The 19,808-nt window shown below is 37.7% G+C and overlaps 2 protein-coding genes across 3 annotated transcripts in view; one reads left to right on the top strand and one right to left on the bottom strand.

The window, feature by feature from the left end:
* Positions 1-775, top strand: part of MTMR7 (myotubularin related protein 7) — a 43,361-nt gene extending 42,586 nt beyond the window's left edge. Inside the window, exon 14 of one of the 2 annotated variants that reach the window (XM_027635466.1) lies at positions 384-775. In XM_027635466.1, coding sequence (XP_027491267.1) covers positions 384-743 — 360 coding nt within the window. In that variant the 3' untranslated portion in view covers positions 744-775. The remainder of the gene's footprint in view (positions 1-383) is intronic. The other variant, XM_027635467.1, reaches the window with a different exon arrangement.
* VPS37A (VPS37A, ESCRT-I subunit) lies at positions 732-19,377 on the bottom strand. Its single transcript, XM_027635468.1, has 11 exons — positions 19,309-19,377; positions 18,345-18,459; positions 17,378-17,478; positions 15,407-15,623; positions 14,334-14,404; positions 13,772-13,899; positions 13,625-13,683; positions 13,465-13,533; positions 11,377-11,520; positions 10,574-10,654; positions 732-840 (listed from the first exon to the last, which is right to left on the bottom strand). Exons 2-10 carry the CDS (start codon positions 18,387-18,389, stop codon positions 10,574-10,576), a joined length of 915 nt encoding a protein of 304 aa, XP_027491269.1. The 5' UTR covers positions 18,390-18,459; positions 19,309-19,377; the 3' UTR covers positions 732-840.
* Between the last annotated feature and the right edge of the window lie 431 nt (positions 19,378-19,808).

Genomic DNA, 19,808 nt, shown 5'->3' with positions numbered 1-19,808 from the left:
CACCTACACACAATCCTTTTCTGGAATGAGGATGTTCATCTGTCATCTTTGTTTTCAGATAAATTGTCACGAATGTTTTGCATTAAGACACAGAAGTGGTCTTTTATTCTTTAAGGATGAAATTTTACCTGTGTTGGTGCACAAGTACTACTGAAAGTGAGTTTAATCCTTCTGTAATTCAGAAGGAATTGTAGCTCAGAAGGCTGCTGTAAATCACCATTGGTTTGTGAGAAATTGTGCACTTCTCATACTCCACAGACAGTTTTAAAGGGTGCTAGTTGGGTTGGGCTCTGAACTTATATTTAAAAAAAAAAAAGGCAAAGACACAGAAGAGGATTACTGGCCCTAAATGTGTGCATGTAATACTGTTTCCTTTATTTCAGCGATTGGCGAATCTTCAGAAATCACAATTAGGTGCTAATAAAGTCAAGAGTAAGCAAGAAGACCGAAGCAAACAGTTAAGGCTGTCTACTTCCAACAATAGCTTAGCTAACACTCCCCAGGAATATAGCAACGATCTGAAGTCATTCCCATCCCGGAGTCCTTCACAAGGGGATGAAGAAGATTCTGCCCTGATTTTGACACAGGACAACCTGAAAAGTTCTGATCCTGACCTCTCAGCCAACAGTGATCAGGAGTCTGGTGTGGAGGACTTAAGCTGTAGGTCCCCAAGTGGGGGTGGCTGCTTGCCTAGTGAAGACAGTGGCAAGGACTCTGATGAGGCTGTATTTCTGGCGGGCTGAAACACCTTCACGGCAGCAAGGATCCAGATGAAGTTGAGTCTTACACAGTCTGGAATGACATCTTTTCATCAGATGAAGAATGGAAGTGGTCTGTACCCTAAAGAAATAATCCAAAGAAAGGGAACTGTGCAATTGTGTAAGTAAAGATCTAAGCAGAACAAGCTCATTAATTTTAAGACATAATGCTAAAAAAGGTAATATCTGCTGTTATATTTAGTTAAGCTAATGTGATATTTGTTTATCAATGCTGTACATAATTATTCCTTACTTTGTACATTTCCATAATTATTTATTGTACAAGATAATAGTTCTTCTCCAAAGATGTGAAATTCCAAAGTACTCTCTTACACAAGGTTGAAGATGCATTAGTGTTAGCTTTACGGGTGAAGCTGTCAAAACTTATTTTTGTAGAGTTCTTCTGCCTTCAGATATATTATGTATATTTTGTTTTCATAAGAGGTGTTAAATTTTGAATTCAAACAATTATTTTGCATATCCTCCTACTAGAATTCTTTACAGCAAAGTAAAACTAACAAATTGACATGCTGGCTAAGGGGAAAAATGAAGCTTTGATCCTGATAAAAAAATCCTTTAGTAAGCAGTTTCTGCTGCTGCATGTGAATGCATCCCACTTCTACTTGGTTCTCAAGCAGTGTTGAAAGTTCAGTAGTTTCTGTGACCAAAACTTCAAAGGAATATAACAATAATCACACAGCCTTTGTGCTAAAGCACCCCTTTATAACAAAAGGTACATTAGGCAGTTTACTCTAGCCTCTTTATGTTTAGTTCTCAAGTTTGTTTCTATCTTACCCTAGTTCCAAACCACCTACCTAAAATTCTAAAGGTAGTAAAATTCCAAATTCTCCAGCCTATTCTGATTCCTACTTGAAAACGTTTTATTTGAGTCAAGTGAGGTACATATATAGTGCAGAGGATAGAGAATATAAAACCATTTACAAAAATCACTTACGAAAGCATCACTTTCGTGATGCTTCACTTCTTTCGTAAGTAAAGAAAGGTTATGCCCATAAAGGAACTGTTATAAAGAATATTCCTTCCAAATTCTGTTGTTCAAAATAAACTAACCATTAGCAACCAGTTTTTCTGTCTTCACACAAAATTTCCCTTTTAGTATTTGCCAAACTGAAGAGCATGGCAATACTAATTTAAGAACTGATTCAACATTTACCAGGAAGTTTAATCTTATCATATTTTTAAGAATAGGAGTAATAGTTTTCATAATCATCAGTACAGAAGTAAACAAGTGAAAAATGTTTAAAATTTGAAATGTCTTGAAACTCACTAGAAAGGTGGCCAAATTAGGCTGCAATTCTTCCAAGTTTCTTTTTTATTTTTAAATATTAGTTAAAGCAAGCAGTTAAAAATATAGTTCACATGACTGCTCTTACCTGCTTGGAGACAATGTGGTATTGAACTCTAGTAAAGCAAAGTGGTAGTAATGTAAGTTTACTTTGACTGCATTTCACATTACTCCTCCAAATAAAGACTTACAGACATAGTTGTATTATATAAATATGCTTCAGTTTAGAATTGTTAGATTTTATTACATTTATGGAATGGTTTTCATTCTGTTCTGTGAACTTACATTATTAAAAGTGAGTATGTAAACTTCAGTATTATTAATATCCTCCTAAGGGAGCTGCTGTCTTTGAACAAATAATTCCTAACAGCAAGGTTTATCTTAATGTTATAGTGGAAAGGCCAGATCCTCAATTTGATAAATCCCTATAGCTCAATTCAAATAAATACAACTCTAAGGTATACTCTGTTGAGAATCTAGCCTTCTGTTTTTAATCTTTATGAATTTTTAATAAATTAAATCCCTGATTTTAATTGCACTTTTAAAAATGTTTTGTATTTTGAACATAGCCTGTAAAATTTATGCTATTAGAGACTTTGAATGCATTTTCTCAAACTAAAGAAATATGCTGCAAAGTCAGAAACGAAAACAAAACATACAAATATTCTACCTAAAAATGAGTTTGAAAATGGGCAATGTTATCGCACATCTTTAAAATATAAAAATATATATGATATTGTGTCCTATTAGACATGTCCAGAAATAAATGCAGAACAGCAAGATACGCAAATTCAAAGCACTGTCTTTGTGTCGCTTATGTAACTCCATGTAACTAGCTTTACAACTAAAATATTAACGTTAACATTTTCTTTATCAAGCCTCCACTTAGCAGCCCTCTGTGATGTGTCTTTCAGCCTTTGAAATTTTGCATTAGCTGCTATTGTTTTCACTGTACTGCATGTATTTGTGGCATTATCAGGCTAATGAGAAACACTTTCAAATAAACACTTAGGTGTAATTTAATTTTATTTCACACCAGTGAGTGAAAGAAAGGTTTGCTATCCTGATTTTTGTACTGTAGTTTTTCATTTACTCAAGAGTCACTTTGCCACTAAGAACAGGGAATTTTTCTATCTTCCTTACTTTGATACTTTAATCCAGTAGTTTTAAGCTGTGGAGAAATCTACAACTGATAACTAAGAAAACCAAGACTCTCAACAATTGTGTTAATAATATGGAAGCATGTTACAGCCCTGTATTTATTTTTTTTAGGAAATGCAAACCAAAAAAGATTGAGAAAACCATACAAGGAACTACACTGATTTCTTGTAGCCTTGTGCTGCAAACCTTTGCAAATTTGGCATAAGCCCACTGTAATTTGAAATGCGACACAGATGAACGTAGTTAAACTGCTGAAAAGGCCTCTCTAGGTTCAGGCTGGTCTTTAGTACGAAAATGTGCCTCTAAAGGACACTGAAGGGAATGGGATCAAACAGCTGAAGCCTTCTCTACAGAAGATCACCAGCTGAAGCACAGAAGGAAAACCTATTCACTAGCTGCTTTTACTGGTAGCTCTGTACAAGAGAGAAAAAGGTGATAAAGTGCAAATGGATTCTAAAAATCTGAGAAATAGAATTAAAAAGTTGGAGGGCACAACTCAGAGCAAATATCATTAGAAGTAAGAAGAGAAAAAGAAAATAAGTAAAAGGAGGGAGGCAGGGAAGGAAAGCTCTTTGTAAAATCAGCAAGTAAGGCAGGGAACCACAATCTTTGAAGACGGGGCAAGCCAGAGCACAGGTTCATATAGCATAGAATATGTTTAATGACACAAACTAATAACAATTAAGCCCCAGCAACAACTAAGAGATAGACTTTGCAATGAAGATAAGCATGTCATCACTGTTGACTAGCTAACTTGATGCTTTTATGTGGATGTTGCCCTGATCTGCACACAGAGTTCTCAAGTAGATCACAAACACAGTCAAGGTCAGGGGCTGTTTCGGGGTGCAGGCTGAAGGCTGAGTGCAACTTTTAGGTTAGTTGGTCACCCTTATGCTCTGTAGGGAAGAGACAGGTAAACACCACAGTGACTGAAAAATCCTCCAAGGACAGGAAAGTCACTGACAGTTCATTTGGGAAGGGAGAAACATGTGGTGGGTCAACTTATCACAGTACTAAGACTCATGAAAAATCCACCAAAGATCTAGAGACAAGCGTATTGCAAACCCTGAATTCAGAGAGGTCAGAAACATTGGCAGAGTGGGGCAATAAGAAGGTAAAATTAAGCATTTCACTTTACCTGTCATATTTAAATTGCCAGTAGAGCACCTGAAACCAGCAAATCAAATCATGCTAAACCTTAAAATAAAATGTAGTGGTCTTTTAATATAAATCATTCTGGAAAGAAGCTAATGAAACCTTAGAGGTCCACCAGAATTGTGACTGAGTTCAGGCAAGGACTCACTTTTTTAAGTCTGCTGGTTGCCAAGGTTTTTTGGATGAATTTATTCCCTTTGTGGAGACTAAAGAACACAGTTATTTTATGTAAAGTATTTCCTTACTGTTGATATACAAGCTTTCTTCATAGCTTATTACTGTAAATGTGATGTCTACAAGGTATCTGACCAAAACAAGGTGCTTACAAAAGCCAGAGATCCAGTATGGGTTTTCAAAGCCTGTTTCAATGAAGGTGGCTCCAAGAATTACTGCTATTGAAAGAGTTAAACATGAAAAGCTCACATCACTACTCATGAAGATATTTTCTCCTTCAGTAGCTTACTGCATCCATTTCCAACATAATTCTGTATCCACTCAAGAAGTCCTGCAATGTCAAATGCCTGACTCTATCCGTTAGATGATTACAAGATATATTAAAATCCCAAAGCCTTTATTTGTAAGTTTAACACATTACAGCATTTACTGTTCAGAATAATGACACAATTACAGCTGATAACTTTGTTGTCAGAGTTTTAATTCAGTTTGACCTGAAGGTCTCTTAAATCTCCCTTTTAGAAAGATTTATGCTAGTCTTTGATGGGAGTAGTAAGAATTTGGACATGAATAAAACTGTAAGATTTCTAACTTATACATTTGGTCCAGGTCCAAAGCAGCAAAACTGCAGGAGTATGTACAGAGCAAACAGAACTATAGTACATACTGCTTAGAACTGACTTTACCATAATAGTCTCTTGCTTGCAGTGGTGCCTAGCACAGCAGAGTGCCTCCTCAGCAAGTTTGCTGATGACACAAAGCTGGGAGGAGTGGCAAATACTCCAGAGCGTTGTGCAGCCCTTCAGAAGGACCTCAACAGGTTGGAGAGATGGGCAGAGAGACCTTCTGAAATTCAGCAAAGGCAAATGAAGAGTCCTCCACCTGGGAAGAGTATTTCTGGGCTCCTCCGTACAAGAGAGACATGGAGCTCCTGAAGAAGGCCCAGCAGAGGGCAACAAAGATAATGAGGGGACTGGAGCACCTCAGTGATGAGAACAGGCTGAGGGAGCTGGGCCCATTCAGCCTTCAGAAGAGACAACTGAGAGGGGACCTCATCAATGTCTGTAAGTATCTGAAGGGAGGGTGTCAAGAGGATGGAGCCAGGCTCTTCTCAGTGGTGCCAAGCAATAGGACAAGAGGCAATGGGGAGAAACTGATGCACAGGAAGCTCCAATCGAATATGAGGAAGAACTTCTTTACTGTGCAGGTGACCAAGCACTGAAGAGACTGACCAGAGAGGTTGTGGAGTCTCCCTCAGTGGAGATACCTAAGAACTGTCTGGATGCAATCCTGTACCATGTGCTCTAGGATGCCCCTCCTTGAGCAGAGAAGTTGGACCACTGTGGTCCCTTCCAACCTTACCCATTCTGTGGTCCTGTGATTTAGCTCCAAGATCAGGCATTCAAATTAGGCAAACCCCAGGCTCAATTAGCAGTTACAATACAGAATGTACTTCCCCCCCAAAACTACTGCAACATCAGAGACAAGCCATCTTCTTACTCTTATTTCTTGCTCACTGAGTTCTCTTTCCCACTTGGCAGAACACCTGAGGATGACATAGTGCAAGGCTCCCAAGAAACAAGTCACTGTACGTAGCCTGTTATTCCAGATTGATTAGAAGTTCGCTTGACACATTTCAAAAGCCTTCAGAATATGCATCTAACAGCAGCTGCCATTCTCTTACACTTTACAGGGAGTTGTTTTAAGATGGATTTACACCTACACTCCATATTTTAGCAAAATAATGTAAGGAATGCATTCAACAGTGAGCTACCAGCGTGCTAGAAGCAAAGAAACCTAACTCTTGACAGTGTTATCACTGTTCTACTAAGTCTTTTGGTGAAGGTGAAGTGTAGGACTAAAGAAAAAAAACCCAGACCTCAAGGAGAAAATACAAACCTGCATCAGCTTGGCCTTTAAAGCCAGAAAAGCCAGAAACAGGCTGGCTTTTCTTGGATGTGATGGGATTCCTGCAGCTAACCCAACATACATCATTGTTGAATACAGAGACTTTTGTGCTTCTTTTCTAGAGGATGGGTTTGTGTCTGCAAAGAGGCTAAAAAATAAGGGAAAAAAATCTAAAGAATAGGAACAATAATATGAGAGAATAGAAAGGGAGAAAAGGGGAGATCTTAAGCTCTCATATCCCCGAACAACAAACACTGAACTTGCATTGAACAGTGATAATTTCTTCTAGACTCTACTCTACTACCACCAGAAAGACTCCATGAAGTTTTGAATTTGTAAATTTGGTAAAGTCATCATGGCTAGGCTTTGCGAACGAAGATTTGGGAAGGATTCTACCCAAACTTGCTACAAGTGCGCTGGTGGTTAAAAAGGCCAATGCAAGATAGACAAGTCCAGTTGCAAAAAGCACAGCAGAAAGACTCCTTAGGTGGTATCGACAAGACATGGTTCTTTATACATTGTCTTTTTTCCTTGAGAGTGATCCTGCATGCATTCTCAAAAGAAGCAGCAGCGTTATAGATGGTGTGTCTCCAGGCCTCCCGATTTGAGGCCAGAGTAGACCAAGGATGATGGATATGGCCAAGGCTGAGACATTGTTTCAGGGAGTCCTTGTATCTCCTCTTTGAGGCTCCTCTCTTGCAGCAGCCGGTGGCAAGTTCACCATAGAGCAAAATTTTAGGGAGGTGGTGGTCCTTCATCCTTGAGATGTGTCCTGCCCAACGCAGCTGTGTTCTCAGCAACATGGCCTTGATACTCGTAACCGCTGCCTGTTCTAGAACAGATGTATTAGTCACATAATCTGACCAGTGGATGTTTAGGATTGTAGAGAAGCAGCGTTGATGGAAGCGTTCTAAGAGTTGCAGGTGGTGGCGATAAATGTCCCATGATTCAGACACATATAAAAGAGCAGACAGCACTATGGCTCTGTAAACACTGATCTTTGTACTTTTCTTCAGGTGTTTGTTTCGCCAAACCTCTACATGCCTTTGCTAACCTGTTGTCTATCTCTCCGTCAATCTTACCATCCGAGGAAATGATGCTTCCCAGGTAATTAAACTGCTGGACTGATTTAAGCTCTGATTCACCAATGGTGATATGAGGACGATGGAAGACTTCCTGAGGTGCAGGTTGATAGAAAACTTTTGTCTTCTTCAAGCTGACTTCCAGCCCAAAAAGCTCAGCAGCCTCTGCAAAGCAGGATGTTAAACGCTGCAGAGCTGCTTCTGTGGGCAACGAGGACGGCGGCGTCAGCATAAAGCAGCTCACGGACAAGATGGTTTAAGGTCTTAGTGTGGGCCTTCAGTCACCTTAGGTTGAATGGGCTTCCATCGGTATGATATCAGATGTAGGCACCATTTTCTTCATCGAGGTCTGCTGTGGCCCTTTGGAGCATCCTGCTGAAAAAGACTGTGAATAGGGTTGGTGCAAGAACGCAGCCTTGTTTCACACCACTGGTTATCTGACAGGGCTCAGAAAGTGCATCGGCATGTCTGACTTGGCTGTGCTGATCCTCATGGAGTGAGATGATAATTTTAAGGAACTTAGGGGTACATCCTAAATGTTCCAGAAATCTGCCACAGACCTTTTCTGCCCACGGTATCAAAAGCTTTGGTGAGATCAACAAAGGTTACATAGAGACCTTTGTTCTGTTCCCTACACTTCTCTTGCAGTTGTCTGAGAACAAATACCATGTCTGTGGTACTCCTGTTGGCTCTGAAACCACATTGGCTTTCAGGTAGAATTCCTTCTGCTATAGCGGGTATTAGTCTGTTCAAAAGTATTCTTGCCAGGATTTTGCCAGCAACGGAGAGCAAAGTAATATCACAGTAATTTGAGCAGTCTGATTTAACTGCTTTCTTCTTATACAAGGTGATGATGACTGCATCACAAAGGTCTGATGGTAGCTTGCCTAGTTCCCAACAGCGCACCACAAATTTGTGAAATTTAGCATGGAGTGCTTGGATGCCTCCAGACTTCAGGTGGAATTCCTTCAACCCCAGCTGCCTTGCCACTTTTCACCTGCTGTAGGGCCTTAAGAGTTTCTCCCATAGTAGGGGCAATATCCAATTCATTTTTCAGCAGTTGTTGTTTAATGTACTGAACTGCTGAGTCTTGAACTACACGGCTAGTACTGAAAAGAGTTTGAAAGTGTTTGCTAAAGTAACATTAGAGGAAAAGCTGAAGTGTGCAGAACTTGTACTAGTTTGGGAAGCAAATCCCCTGAAGGTGACCTGGCTAAAGAGTTCAGTGGTAGTAGAACATCACAATACATGACAAAACATTCAACATGAGGAGGCAGATGAGAACAGAAGCCTGTCATTCCACGCCATTATAAAACATATAAAGAAGATACTTAGCCCAATACAGCAGGAGCACCAGATGTCTGGTCATCTGTTCCTTTCTCTGCTTACAAGAAACAACAATAAAAAAACAGTCCTGTACAGAGTTGTGAGTCTTTAACGACAGAGCTGTCTTTAACGACAGCTAGATCCTCAGAAAAAGATCAGAAACAACTTATACATCCAGCACAAAAATAGATGAGAGTTTGCCAAGGTGACAGTGATGACTTAAACCTAACTCTTCTCCAGAGCTGCAGAAATCATGCTACTCAGATACAGAAGTCCAGAACCATTTGGAAACCTACATGATCTCATTTCTAACCAGGGCTTTAGTTAGCACATTAGCAGAAGTGCTATGTCAATATACAAGCAGCACATTTTTTGGAAGAAGATACTCTAAAATTATTGCTTAACCATGGCACTTATAAAGTGTTGATTTTTTTCAGACACCCAAGTCTCTTCATTTGGTCCTATCACTTCTCACCAGATATACCTACTTCCTAAAAAAGTCAGCTTACCAGATGCAAGATTCAGCGGGCAGAATTAAGTCTCACTTCCAAATTCTATCCCCTGCCTTAACAGCACACAATGTAACTCCAACCACATTAGTTTCTTTCTTTTTTAAAATTAGGAAAAAATAACTATTTCCCACAGAACTTCAGAGATAGTTTTTGTAAAGTGCTTCTGAGTTCTCACATGATGAACATATTCCTATTGTATAGAACAGAAACTGGGAGGTGACCTGATTATTAATCCTTTAAGTACAAAAAAAAAATATGAAAATGAAATTGTCAGATGAAAATTGTGTTTAATTATAGTGGTAGATACCAAGCCACTCCTGAAATCAGTGCATCAATGCTACTAACCAACATACGAAGTCTAAGCAGAGATCATTTATTCTATTTTGATTCCAGTATTATTTGTTCCAACACATTCTTTGCTTAATTCCAATCTATTTATCCAAAACACAATATAAGCTACACTTAGTTTTCTACTATTATTTGGAAGTAAAAAACTTGTTCTTCAGTATTTTGGCTTCAAGAAAAGACAGCTTGTGAATCCACTGACCATCTCAATTAAGAACTTCTTCAGTTTCCAAAGCCCTATCAACACTTAATCTCAGTCTTCCACAGATCAAGCCAAATCTATGTTTAAAGTTCAGAATACAAAAGATATGAATTAAGTTTTTATAAAAATGTAAAAAGCTAGTCAAAATTACATGTTTAGATATTTAATTTTTGAAGAACGGAGTATAGCAGCAGGGAACTTAAATATAATAAGAACTATCAACAATAAATACAAGAAAATAATGCAAAGATTGCAATAGAAGGATTCTTGAGTACAATGAGAATATAAAGAGACATTCTAATTTGTACAAAAACCATTCCAACTTTGTATACAATCTCTTCTATAAATACAACCATATAAGATGAAATGCTTATTTGCAAATAATAATTATTAAAAAGTGTGCTTTATTGGGTTTTTCATTCGGTCTCTTGGCAGGTGTAGTTTGCAGGAAGTCTGTAAAAACAAATATCCATAATTAGATATTTTAACTCCTCCAGAAGTTATGTTTTAAATACAAATAACAATAGATCCAGTACATACTTGATTTCCACAGCATCACTAGAACACTAAGCACTGTAACAATTCCATTTGCAGTTACACAGTGTGGAACCTTATGGTAAATTGTTTCAAAAAAAAAAGTTTACCTATAGCGGTGCATGAAATTGGCTGTGCATTGCTATTGCCTGTTGAAGTTTTTCCTCTTTGGCTCGTCTGCAGTGGCACAGCTACAAAACAAGAAGTACACAACTGAATTCTGAACGCAATTTTTTTATAATGCATACCAGTTTCTCTTTAATTATTTAGCTACTTTGCAAACTTTTTTAAAAAGGAAAAGCCCTCTGACCTACCTTCATTGTTCAGGCTGAACAATGGTCTACATTGATAACATTATTCCATCCACAATTGCTTACAAGAGGATTGTTTGCAGTGTTATGAAACGCACTTATTAGGCATCTTTAAAGAAAGGTAAACTGCCTGCTAAGTTGCTTCTGTTACAGCACAAGCAAGAATGTTGTTTTTTGAACCTCAGTTACTTATTTGATGATAGCCATCAACAAAATAATTAGTTTAATAAGTTTAATAAATTAAACATTAATGTTGTTTAATATAACATGTCATTTTATGTCGACCTTCCAAATTTGAAATTTACCATGTGGCTATCTTCCCTGTATCTGTATATGATATTCAAGAACGTGGCACAAAAATATTTGCAAAATACACCAATAAGGTCTAATGCACGAGACCTTTGCACTCCTGCCTTAAAAATATGTGCCTTCAGAATGTAGATTATACTCTAAATACAGTAAAGCCAGTTAAGGATAATTTTTTCTTCTGTCAAAGCTCACTACAGCACTGTTCTGTACCACAAGACTGCTCAAACTCAAAGTCCTAAATTTATTTATGTGTCTTACATATCTCAGATTAGAAGTACTTGTATATTACATACCGTTCTCTTTTCCATGAAACTACTAAGAAAGTCATCTATTTCTGTTTTGCCTTCCAAGAAGTCTTCTGCAATAGTGTCAGACTCCTCTTCAGCTTCATGGGCAGCTACTTTAAGTCTGGCTTGCAGAGCACTTGGACTGCAACTCTAAGAAAATAAAAAGTCCTATGTAAAATTAAACTGTCCATCTCAACTTATATTTTCAAGACTCTATAAATATGGAATATGTGGATAAAGCATTATTATTATTACATAAAAGCCAAAGTGACCAGATGAAGCTTCATCTCCAAGAAACAGTACAGCTTGTTAAACTAGAAAGGATTCAATGTGAGAAAAGCATTGCTAGTTTAGGTCTTGATACACAATCATTCTCACAAATGTATAAAGCTTTTCAACTTTTACCCTACACTGTAGAAAGCATCCAGTTTGGAAATCTGACAGGTTCTCGAGTGCATGATTTCTCAGTAGAACTAGCGTTTCAAGTGTCTTCAATAAATAGGGTCTACTTTTGAAACTCAGTTGTGAATCTGAGAAGTATAGAAAGGTAAAAAAGCACTTACTGTTCAGCTTTTAAATACCCTTGAAATGACTGTGGAGAGGAAGACAGGAAAGCAAAAAGCACCTACTCAAGAATTAGATGGGCTGCTAATCTAAACCAGTATACTCAATTTTTGGTTCTTATAAACCTCAAACCTTATTTCTGTTTATTGCATATAATTTCATTATTTTTCCTCTAATATGCTTGAGCAGTTAATCAGAACATGATTCGCATCCAGTAGGAGTCTGTGTGGAGACAAAACTGCAAAATTAAGATATTTATACATTTTAGATGCTTGGCCTACTCTTCCATCTACTGCATGAAAAATATTTTACTTAAGTACTGTAAAACTTTAATCAGAAATTCCCTGTTAAATTAATCTTGTAGCAAATAAGGAGATTCTGCTCTAATAAAGATGACTAAAATTCACTCACAGTACAAGTAAAAAGACTTGTCTGGAACTTTGAAGGACAGAGAATAGGAGATACCAGGTAGAGCACAGCAAACATCAGTACATGAAGATATAGCGTATAGGGGAAAAAAGCAGAAAAATTCAGTTGCAACTCTTCAGCTCTCAGCCTCCTAACCATCATTAAATTGAATCAGCAAACCTAACTTAGAAAAAAAAAAAGGTAATGCAAAAGTGGAATATTATGTCCTGTTCTTAAGTGGTTTCTTACAGAAATAAGTTACTCAATGTCAACTACCTACATCTACTTTAAAGACAACTTGCATCACACGGAAAGGAGGCATTAGTAGTCAAGACTACTTTGATTTTCCAGTGAGGAAACATTTAATACTTTTAGATCATGTATGAAATCATTCAGTTTGCTGTCATGCAACTTTTTCATTGTTATTTTGTATTTTGTTACTTTGGGGACATTCTGAAATTCAGCTACTATGCGTGCTAATTTGACAGACTGTTGTATTCTCAGGTGACAAGTCTAGCAAATAATTTCAGTGCAGGAACTGGTTTGTGAGAAGTTACATCTTCTAATGCATAGCCTGGTAAACATACCAAGAAATTGTCTTCCTTCTTTGAATTACTTTCTTAAGTAATAACTTCACCCAGTTTGTGCTTTTGAATGTGCAATGTTTGACAGCATTATCCAATATGTTGCCCAAAATAAGCATACCTAGTGAATCACAGAATTTAATTTATAAAGTCATCATTTTGACCATTTTCACCTGGTATAGTTTTACAAGCTTACTATGTTAAATGAGTACCATTAATTAAACAAGCCTTCTTTAAAGATCATTCTATTCTTAAAACTGGTTTGGTCCAGGATTGTACTTAACAGCTCTAGATGCACATCACTCTCTTCTTCCAGCTTTGCTTCTATCATAGCTTTAAAAAACAAAAACCCAAGCAAAGAAACCCCTCTTTTGCTTTTAACCTGTTTGGTACACCATCCCATTTTTTTCCTACTTTATATGAATCTATTTCACACAAAATTAGATTAACCAGGAGAATATTCTTAATGGTTAAAGATACAAATCAAAACTTCCATTTTATTGAAGTATTCTTAAAGGATAACATATAGAAATTATACCTCACTAAGTTCATGCTGTCTTTGCATCTTTTTTTCAAAGGCTGCTTTCATCTGTGTAAGTTGTTCATACTGGAAGGAAAAAAAAAAAGAACATTTTCCCCTTGAAAACCACCAAATATTATTCCTAATATTTCTGAAAAAGATTTTATTGCTCACTTACTTTATCCAACACTGTCTGTCTTTTTGCTTCAAGACTAGGCTCCAGCAGCAAGTTTTTTTCTGTAAAATAAAGTCACTATTACTACTTTTTTTTAAAGGATTCAGTTCACAGCACACAGCCACAAATGATAACATTTTGACACCTTACTTGCCAGCTCTTCGATGCTTTTCACTAACTCATCTCTATCAGTAATGACTTGCTTCAGTTGTGGTAGAGCCACAAATTGTTCCAGTAGTACCTCCTCTTGCTCATTCATACTGGTCAGCTGTGATATGCTATATTCAAACAGAACAGGAGTAGATTTAAATCTAACAGCAAACACCACATGCAGAGCAACTCACCTCTGCCAAAACTTTGAGGCATTTCTGGGGATTTTACAGACACGTGACACTTGACTACAACTTCTTTTTCCCATTTCTCTTGGATTGTGGGCTCTACTATATGCAGAAGTAAGCTTAAAAAGTAGCATGTTAAAAAGTATCACCCATTTCAAGGCCTACTTCCTATAAAGTGCTTTTTAATGCTACTATAGTGGGTTGACTGTCCCTAGCTACCAGATGCCCACCCAGCTGCTCTCTCCTCCTCTCTCCCCCTCAACAGGATATAAGGGAAAAGCTTGATGGTTGAGATATGACAAAAATCAGACACAGACCAGCAGTAACTGCCTTTTAATAACTATGGAAAGTTTAACTACCTTCTGAAAATTTACCTTAGTTCCGAAAGTTCTGGAAAGGTATCAGGAACATCAGGCATCTTGTAAGTAAAACCATTCTGGCCAACCTAAATGTAAGTTCAGAAATGCTTAGTAGATTTTTGAAGAAAAATTTCTTGATATTTAACCTGCTTAATCCAAAACTGGAGATGAATAGTTGCCAGCAAGCAGAAAGGCAGGAAAAGTAGTAAGAAGCAGTAGTACTAGTCTCTGAGCAGAAGACAACAATGGCAACAAAATGCTCGAAGATGTTTGGGGAGGCATGTCACAAAAGATGAGCCAGTTTTGGAGGCAAATAATTCTGCCTTGACATGTCCTTCATTTGAAAACAGTTGGGTGACCAAGGAAATACACATGAGTACAACTCAGAGAAGTGATAACAAAGAAAGAGATTGACATTTTGATCTCTTTCATATGGTTTTTAAAGCTATAATCCCTCAGAAAAAAAAAAGTTTTAGACAAGGAAAAAGCCTTTGTCTTCATTGAATGTAGAAAATTTGAGTTTCACAAAGCCAGAAAAGTGTCTTCAAAGATTAAGAAAACTTTTGTTTCTAAAGACAAGATTTTATTAAAGACTAAATATTTACATATAAAGTTTTTAGAGGACATTAAAAAAAATTCCTTCCACAGTTCATCAGAGAGAGGGAGTTTGATATACACATACAAGATAGAACTCTACATATAGAGGCTTAAGATTGCATATTGTCCTCATCTGACAGGTTCTGGGCAGGAAAAAAAATAAAAACCATTTTTCGTGGTTGGAGAAACAGTTACAGCTGCACTATGGGAAAGTGCAGCTCCAAAAAAACCCCACCTCTATATTCAAAGATATTTAGCGTAACACTAGTTTCACTGAAACTCAGAAAGACAAACTTTTTGCTTCAACTTCAAGTTGTAAAAAACTTTTTGTCAAAGGCAAAATAACAGTTTTGCTTTCCTAACACCAGCAAAACAATGAAGTGCAGTTACACATACTGCTTCCTTGAGTTTTGTGGCAATGCCCTGTGTGCCCTCGAGGGAACTCATACTCAGTGTCTGACAGCTTAAGCAGCAAAACTCAGAACACAGACCTGAAGCACAGCTTCTGCTGTGGGAACAGGTAGTGGCAGATCAGCAATCAAGCCATAGGAGGGAGCAGCAGGCTTGTCTGTAGTGTAGCTTGAAGAAACTGATTCAGCAACAGGCATGGCTGCCATTGTTCTATTTGTTTCTTGAGGTGGGTATGGAGGAAGAAATGGAAACCCCTGAGGAGCAAAAGGAGGCATTCCAGCTGGTTTGTTGAAAAGGCTAAAAAAAAAAAAAAAAAAAAAAACCCACACCCATGAGCAACCAACTGCTTACAGCACATTTCTTATCATTTGAATTATAATTACTAGACCACATAAAAGACACGACTGAATTTTCAGATGACCATAAACTTTGCATTATCTGTTACTTCCAATGTAATAAGTCTTTTTCTCTTATACTGCAATATAATATAGAATTCCATTAAACTATATTCTTGTAGAGCAGCCAATTACACACACTTAATTATAAGAAAACTGCTTCACAAAAATTTATGAGAGCATAAATTTCAATTGTTTCCATCCTGAAGTTGTAAGAAACATATTTGTGTCACACATTAGTTCTTACTAATGCTATGGTATAGCATTTAACAGTTTGGGCAACACACACGTAGTTACTTCTAAATAACAGGAATGGGTTTTTTTTAAATTCACAACTGAATTAGAGCTGCCTCTAATCCTAGTATCATAGAATCATAGAATCAGATGGGTTGGAAGGGACCTCTGAGATCATCAACTCCAACCCTTGATCCAACACCACTGTGGTTACTAGACCATGGCACTAAGTGCCACATCCAGTCTCATCTTAAAAACCTCCAGGGACAGAGAATCCACCACTTCCCTGGGCAGCCCATTCCAATGGCTGATTACCCTCTCTGTAAAAAATTTCTTCCTAATATCTAACCTGAACCTCCCCTGGTGCAGCTTAAGGCCATGCCCTCTTGTCTTGCTGATAGTTGCCTGGGAGAAGAGACCAACCTCCACCTGGCTACAACCTCCTTTCAGGGAGTTGTAGAGAGCGATGAGGTCTCCCCCTGAGCCTCCTCTTCTCCGGGCTAAACAACCCCAGCTCCCTCAGCCTCTCCTCATAGGACCTGTATTCAGGTCCCTTCACCAGCCTTGTTGCTCTTCTCTGGACCTGCTCCAGCACCTCAATATCCTTCCTGAACTGAGGGGCCCAGAACTGGACACAGTACTTGAGGTGTGGCCTCACCAGTGCTTAGTACAAGGGAAGAATCACTTCCCTGGACCTGTCAGCCACACTGTTCCTGATACAGGCCAGGATGCCATTGGCCTTCTTGGCCACCTGGGCACACTGCTGGCTCATGTTCAGCTTCCTGTCAATCCAAACTCCAGGTCCTTTTCTGCCTGGCTGCTCTCCAGCCACTCTGTCCCCAGCCTGTAGCACTGCAGGGGGTTGTTGTGACCAAAGTGCAGGACCCGGCACTTGGCCTTGTTGAACCTCATCCCGTTGGAATCAGCCCAACTCTCCAGCCTGTCCACTGAGAGCGGTAAGAACCACAGTTGTATTGATAAAGCTGGAATGCCTCAGACCACTTTTGCATATTTAATGCAATTCTTTAAATTGCACAATTTATGTTGCACAGTTGTGCAACAGAAACTGCCCTAAGCTTGGGAGGTTATGAACAGAATATGAAAAAACACAACTGCTCAAATCATGATCTACAGCAAATTCCAGATTTCATCTGATAATGTAGATATTGTTTTTCAAGAAAACAGGTATAAAGTTACATCAGCAAGTTGATATAGTAACTCCAATGAAATTCTGTGTTTCTTCTCAAAACAATCATGTCATCAAGCATGCACATGAAATTGTGCAAGGACAGGGAATATAATTCTCCCCATATATCCATTACATTATTCCTGTCCCTGCCTTCCTAATAATTGGTTTAGTCTCTTTTTTAAAAGTTAAATTAATACACATAGTTCCATTCATCATGTTTATAGATAACTTACTATGGAAATGATGTTGAGCTAGGAGCCAGGACTGGAGGATTCTTCCAAAACTCATCCAGTAAACTTTGAATAATTTTTCCAAGATCTGAGTGCATTGTAAACTGGTAAAAGCACAAAACAAAACCCAATGCAGAAAAAAAAATTATGTCTGGAATCGAACAGCTCCAAAATGTGCTGAACTTAACTGTTTAATATACCCACACAGCAGTGCTGGAAGCTATTTCAGACCTATAAGCTACTGTAAACTGTGTACACATAAGCTCCAAATAAAGTGATAAAGCATCCCAGAATTGAATAGAAACTAGAAATCTTTTGTATATTCCTTTATAAAGGAAGAGTCAATGAAGTACAACATTTCTGATGAACAACCAAAAGAAATCCACCTTAGTTACCAAGTTACATTTGGGAAACCAACAAAAGGAGGGGGGGGGAAAAAATGAGTCAAGGACAAAGGCATTAACTGCCTTCTGAAAGCGTCAAAACCTCTCCCCCACCCCAAAAATCTACCACATCCTTGTTGGCAAAGAAAAGGGGAAAGAACAGCATATTAAAATCCTGAATATTCGAGCTAAAACCCTGACGTTGTTCTAATAGGATTAGGCTGGAAAGAACTACGTTACAAAACACTCTTAAAGCATTCCTCTCCTTTATCTGGAATACACTGTAAAGAAACAAGAACTGTGCTATTGATACTGACAAAAAAATTTGACAGGAACTTTCTAAGCCACCATAACTAAAATAGTTTTAGATATATAGAATACTCAACTCAGTAATAGCAGCAGTAAAAGAATAAATAGTAGTATACTGAACACCTGAATTTTTGTTTTCAGGCCCCTGAAACACAATTTGAGAGAGATTAGGATCTGCACTAATCTTTTTTACAAAGAGTATTAGCAATAATCTAGTGTGACATGTATTAAAACTTCTATTAACAGTACATTTATGTGAAGCTACAAATTATACATACATTACTTATTAATGGACCGGTCACATATACTCCCTGCTTGTCCATTAAATGATGTCTCACAGGTGGGAAAACACTGATGACTGGCTTTTCCTGAGGAAACTGAGGTGGAAGCAAGCTGCAAATACAAGAACAATCATTACTACAGCTATATTCCATGACAAAATTTGTGTAAGAAGGCTTATTATGCAAAGAAAAAGTACTATTAATTACATAAACCTACTTTTCTACACAAAGAGTTATGGAGAAATGTACAGTGAATGAAGCACACAAAAGGATTATTCAGTTATAAAATTAGAAGTCAGACAGAACGGAATACTAGACTTCCATGGAACTGAAGAGAGCATTTACTGAGCCAAATTGTAGTATAGCAATGGAGTACATATGTCCATGGACAAAGAAAAACTGTAGCGTAACAAGAGTATTTTCAAATACAAATGTTATTACTATAAAGACAATGCAGAGTAACCTGTAAGAATAGACCAAGTCAGCAGGTAAAAGTAATAAAAAACTTGTGGACAGAATGCCATCAATATTTGCCACAGCAAAAGCACCCCCCCAAAACAAAGTAACGGGAAATGTTACAATAAATCACTTAAGTTATGATCCAGAAGCCTCACTGGGGTAAGAGTTTGGAGTTACAGCAGACTAGTAAATTACTAATCAAGTTTATTTGCAGTTGTAAGGGATTCAAAGTCAGAAACCCTCAAGTGTTGTCCCCTAGTTACCTTCAACTAAAAACACACAGCTATCTTAGGAGCTGAGCACAGCAAAATAAACTTTTGCTCTCAGCTGAGCATTTGCATCTTGTACAGGACTAGTTTCACTCATATCACTACAACACTAATACAAATCCAGGTTCCTGAAAGTTAGCTGGGAGCCACTTATGTTCTATTACTACTTTTTTTTTTTTTTTAGGACAATTTTAATTTTCAAGATGTGCATAGACACATCTCACTCTACTTACATGTTAATATTAATTGTCAAGTTGTTTACAGTGAACGGCAGTCGATATTCCACATCTTTCTGAATTTCTGCAATGCTGTCAAAGAAGAAATGGTTAGCATCCAATTCATGGTCAATATAATAGCTTAAAGTCTAAAAAAACAAGCATGACCTCAGACCTTTGTACTTAGTTTAGTTTTGAAAAGCCCTGTAAGAACAAAATGGAAAATGCTGGAATAAGTTAATATGCTTCAGCATGCCATATTGAATATTAAGATTAAAGGAAAAAATAGGAGGCTCAACTTTTAAACCTCATACAGGATGACAATCAATGGAAACAGTAGGAGAAATTGCAGTACTCACTATTCTGACAACAATCTCAACTTACTGGCTTAATTTAAGGCAAATGTGTGTTAAGAGTAGCACAAGGAATGTTTTGTGTCCTTCCCAAGCATTATTTGGACATAGAATTTAAGACTCTAGCTTTCAGAGCTTGAGGAACAAATGTGTAAGACATGAACT

The sequence above is a fragment of the Corapipo altera genome, unplaced genomic scaffold (assembly GCF_003945725.1).
Source record: "Corapipo altera isolate COAL_440 unplaced genomic scaffold, ASM394572v1 22b, whole genome shotgun sequence".
NCBI classification, from domain to species: domain Eukaryota; kingdom Metazoa; phylum Chordata; class Aves; order Passeriformes; family Pipridae; genus Corapipo; species Corapipo altera.
The sequence above is the reverse complement of the archived record's forward strand: the minus strand, read 5'-3'. Positions and strand labels throughout refer to the sequence as shown.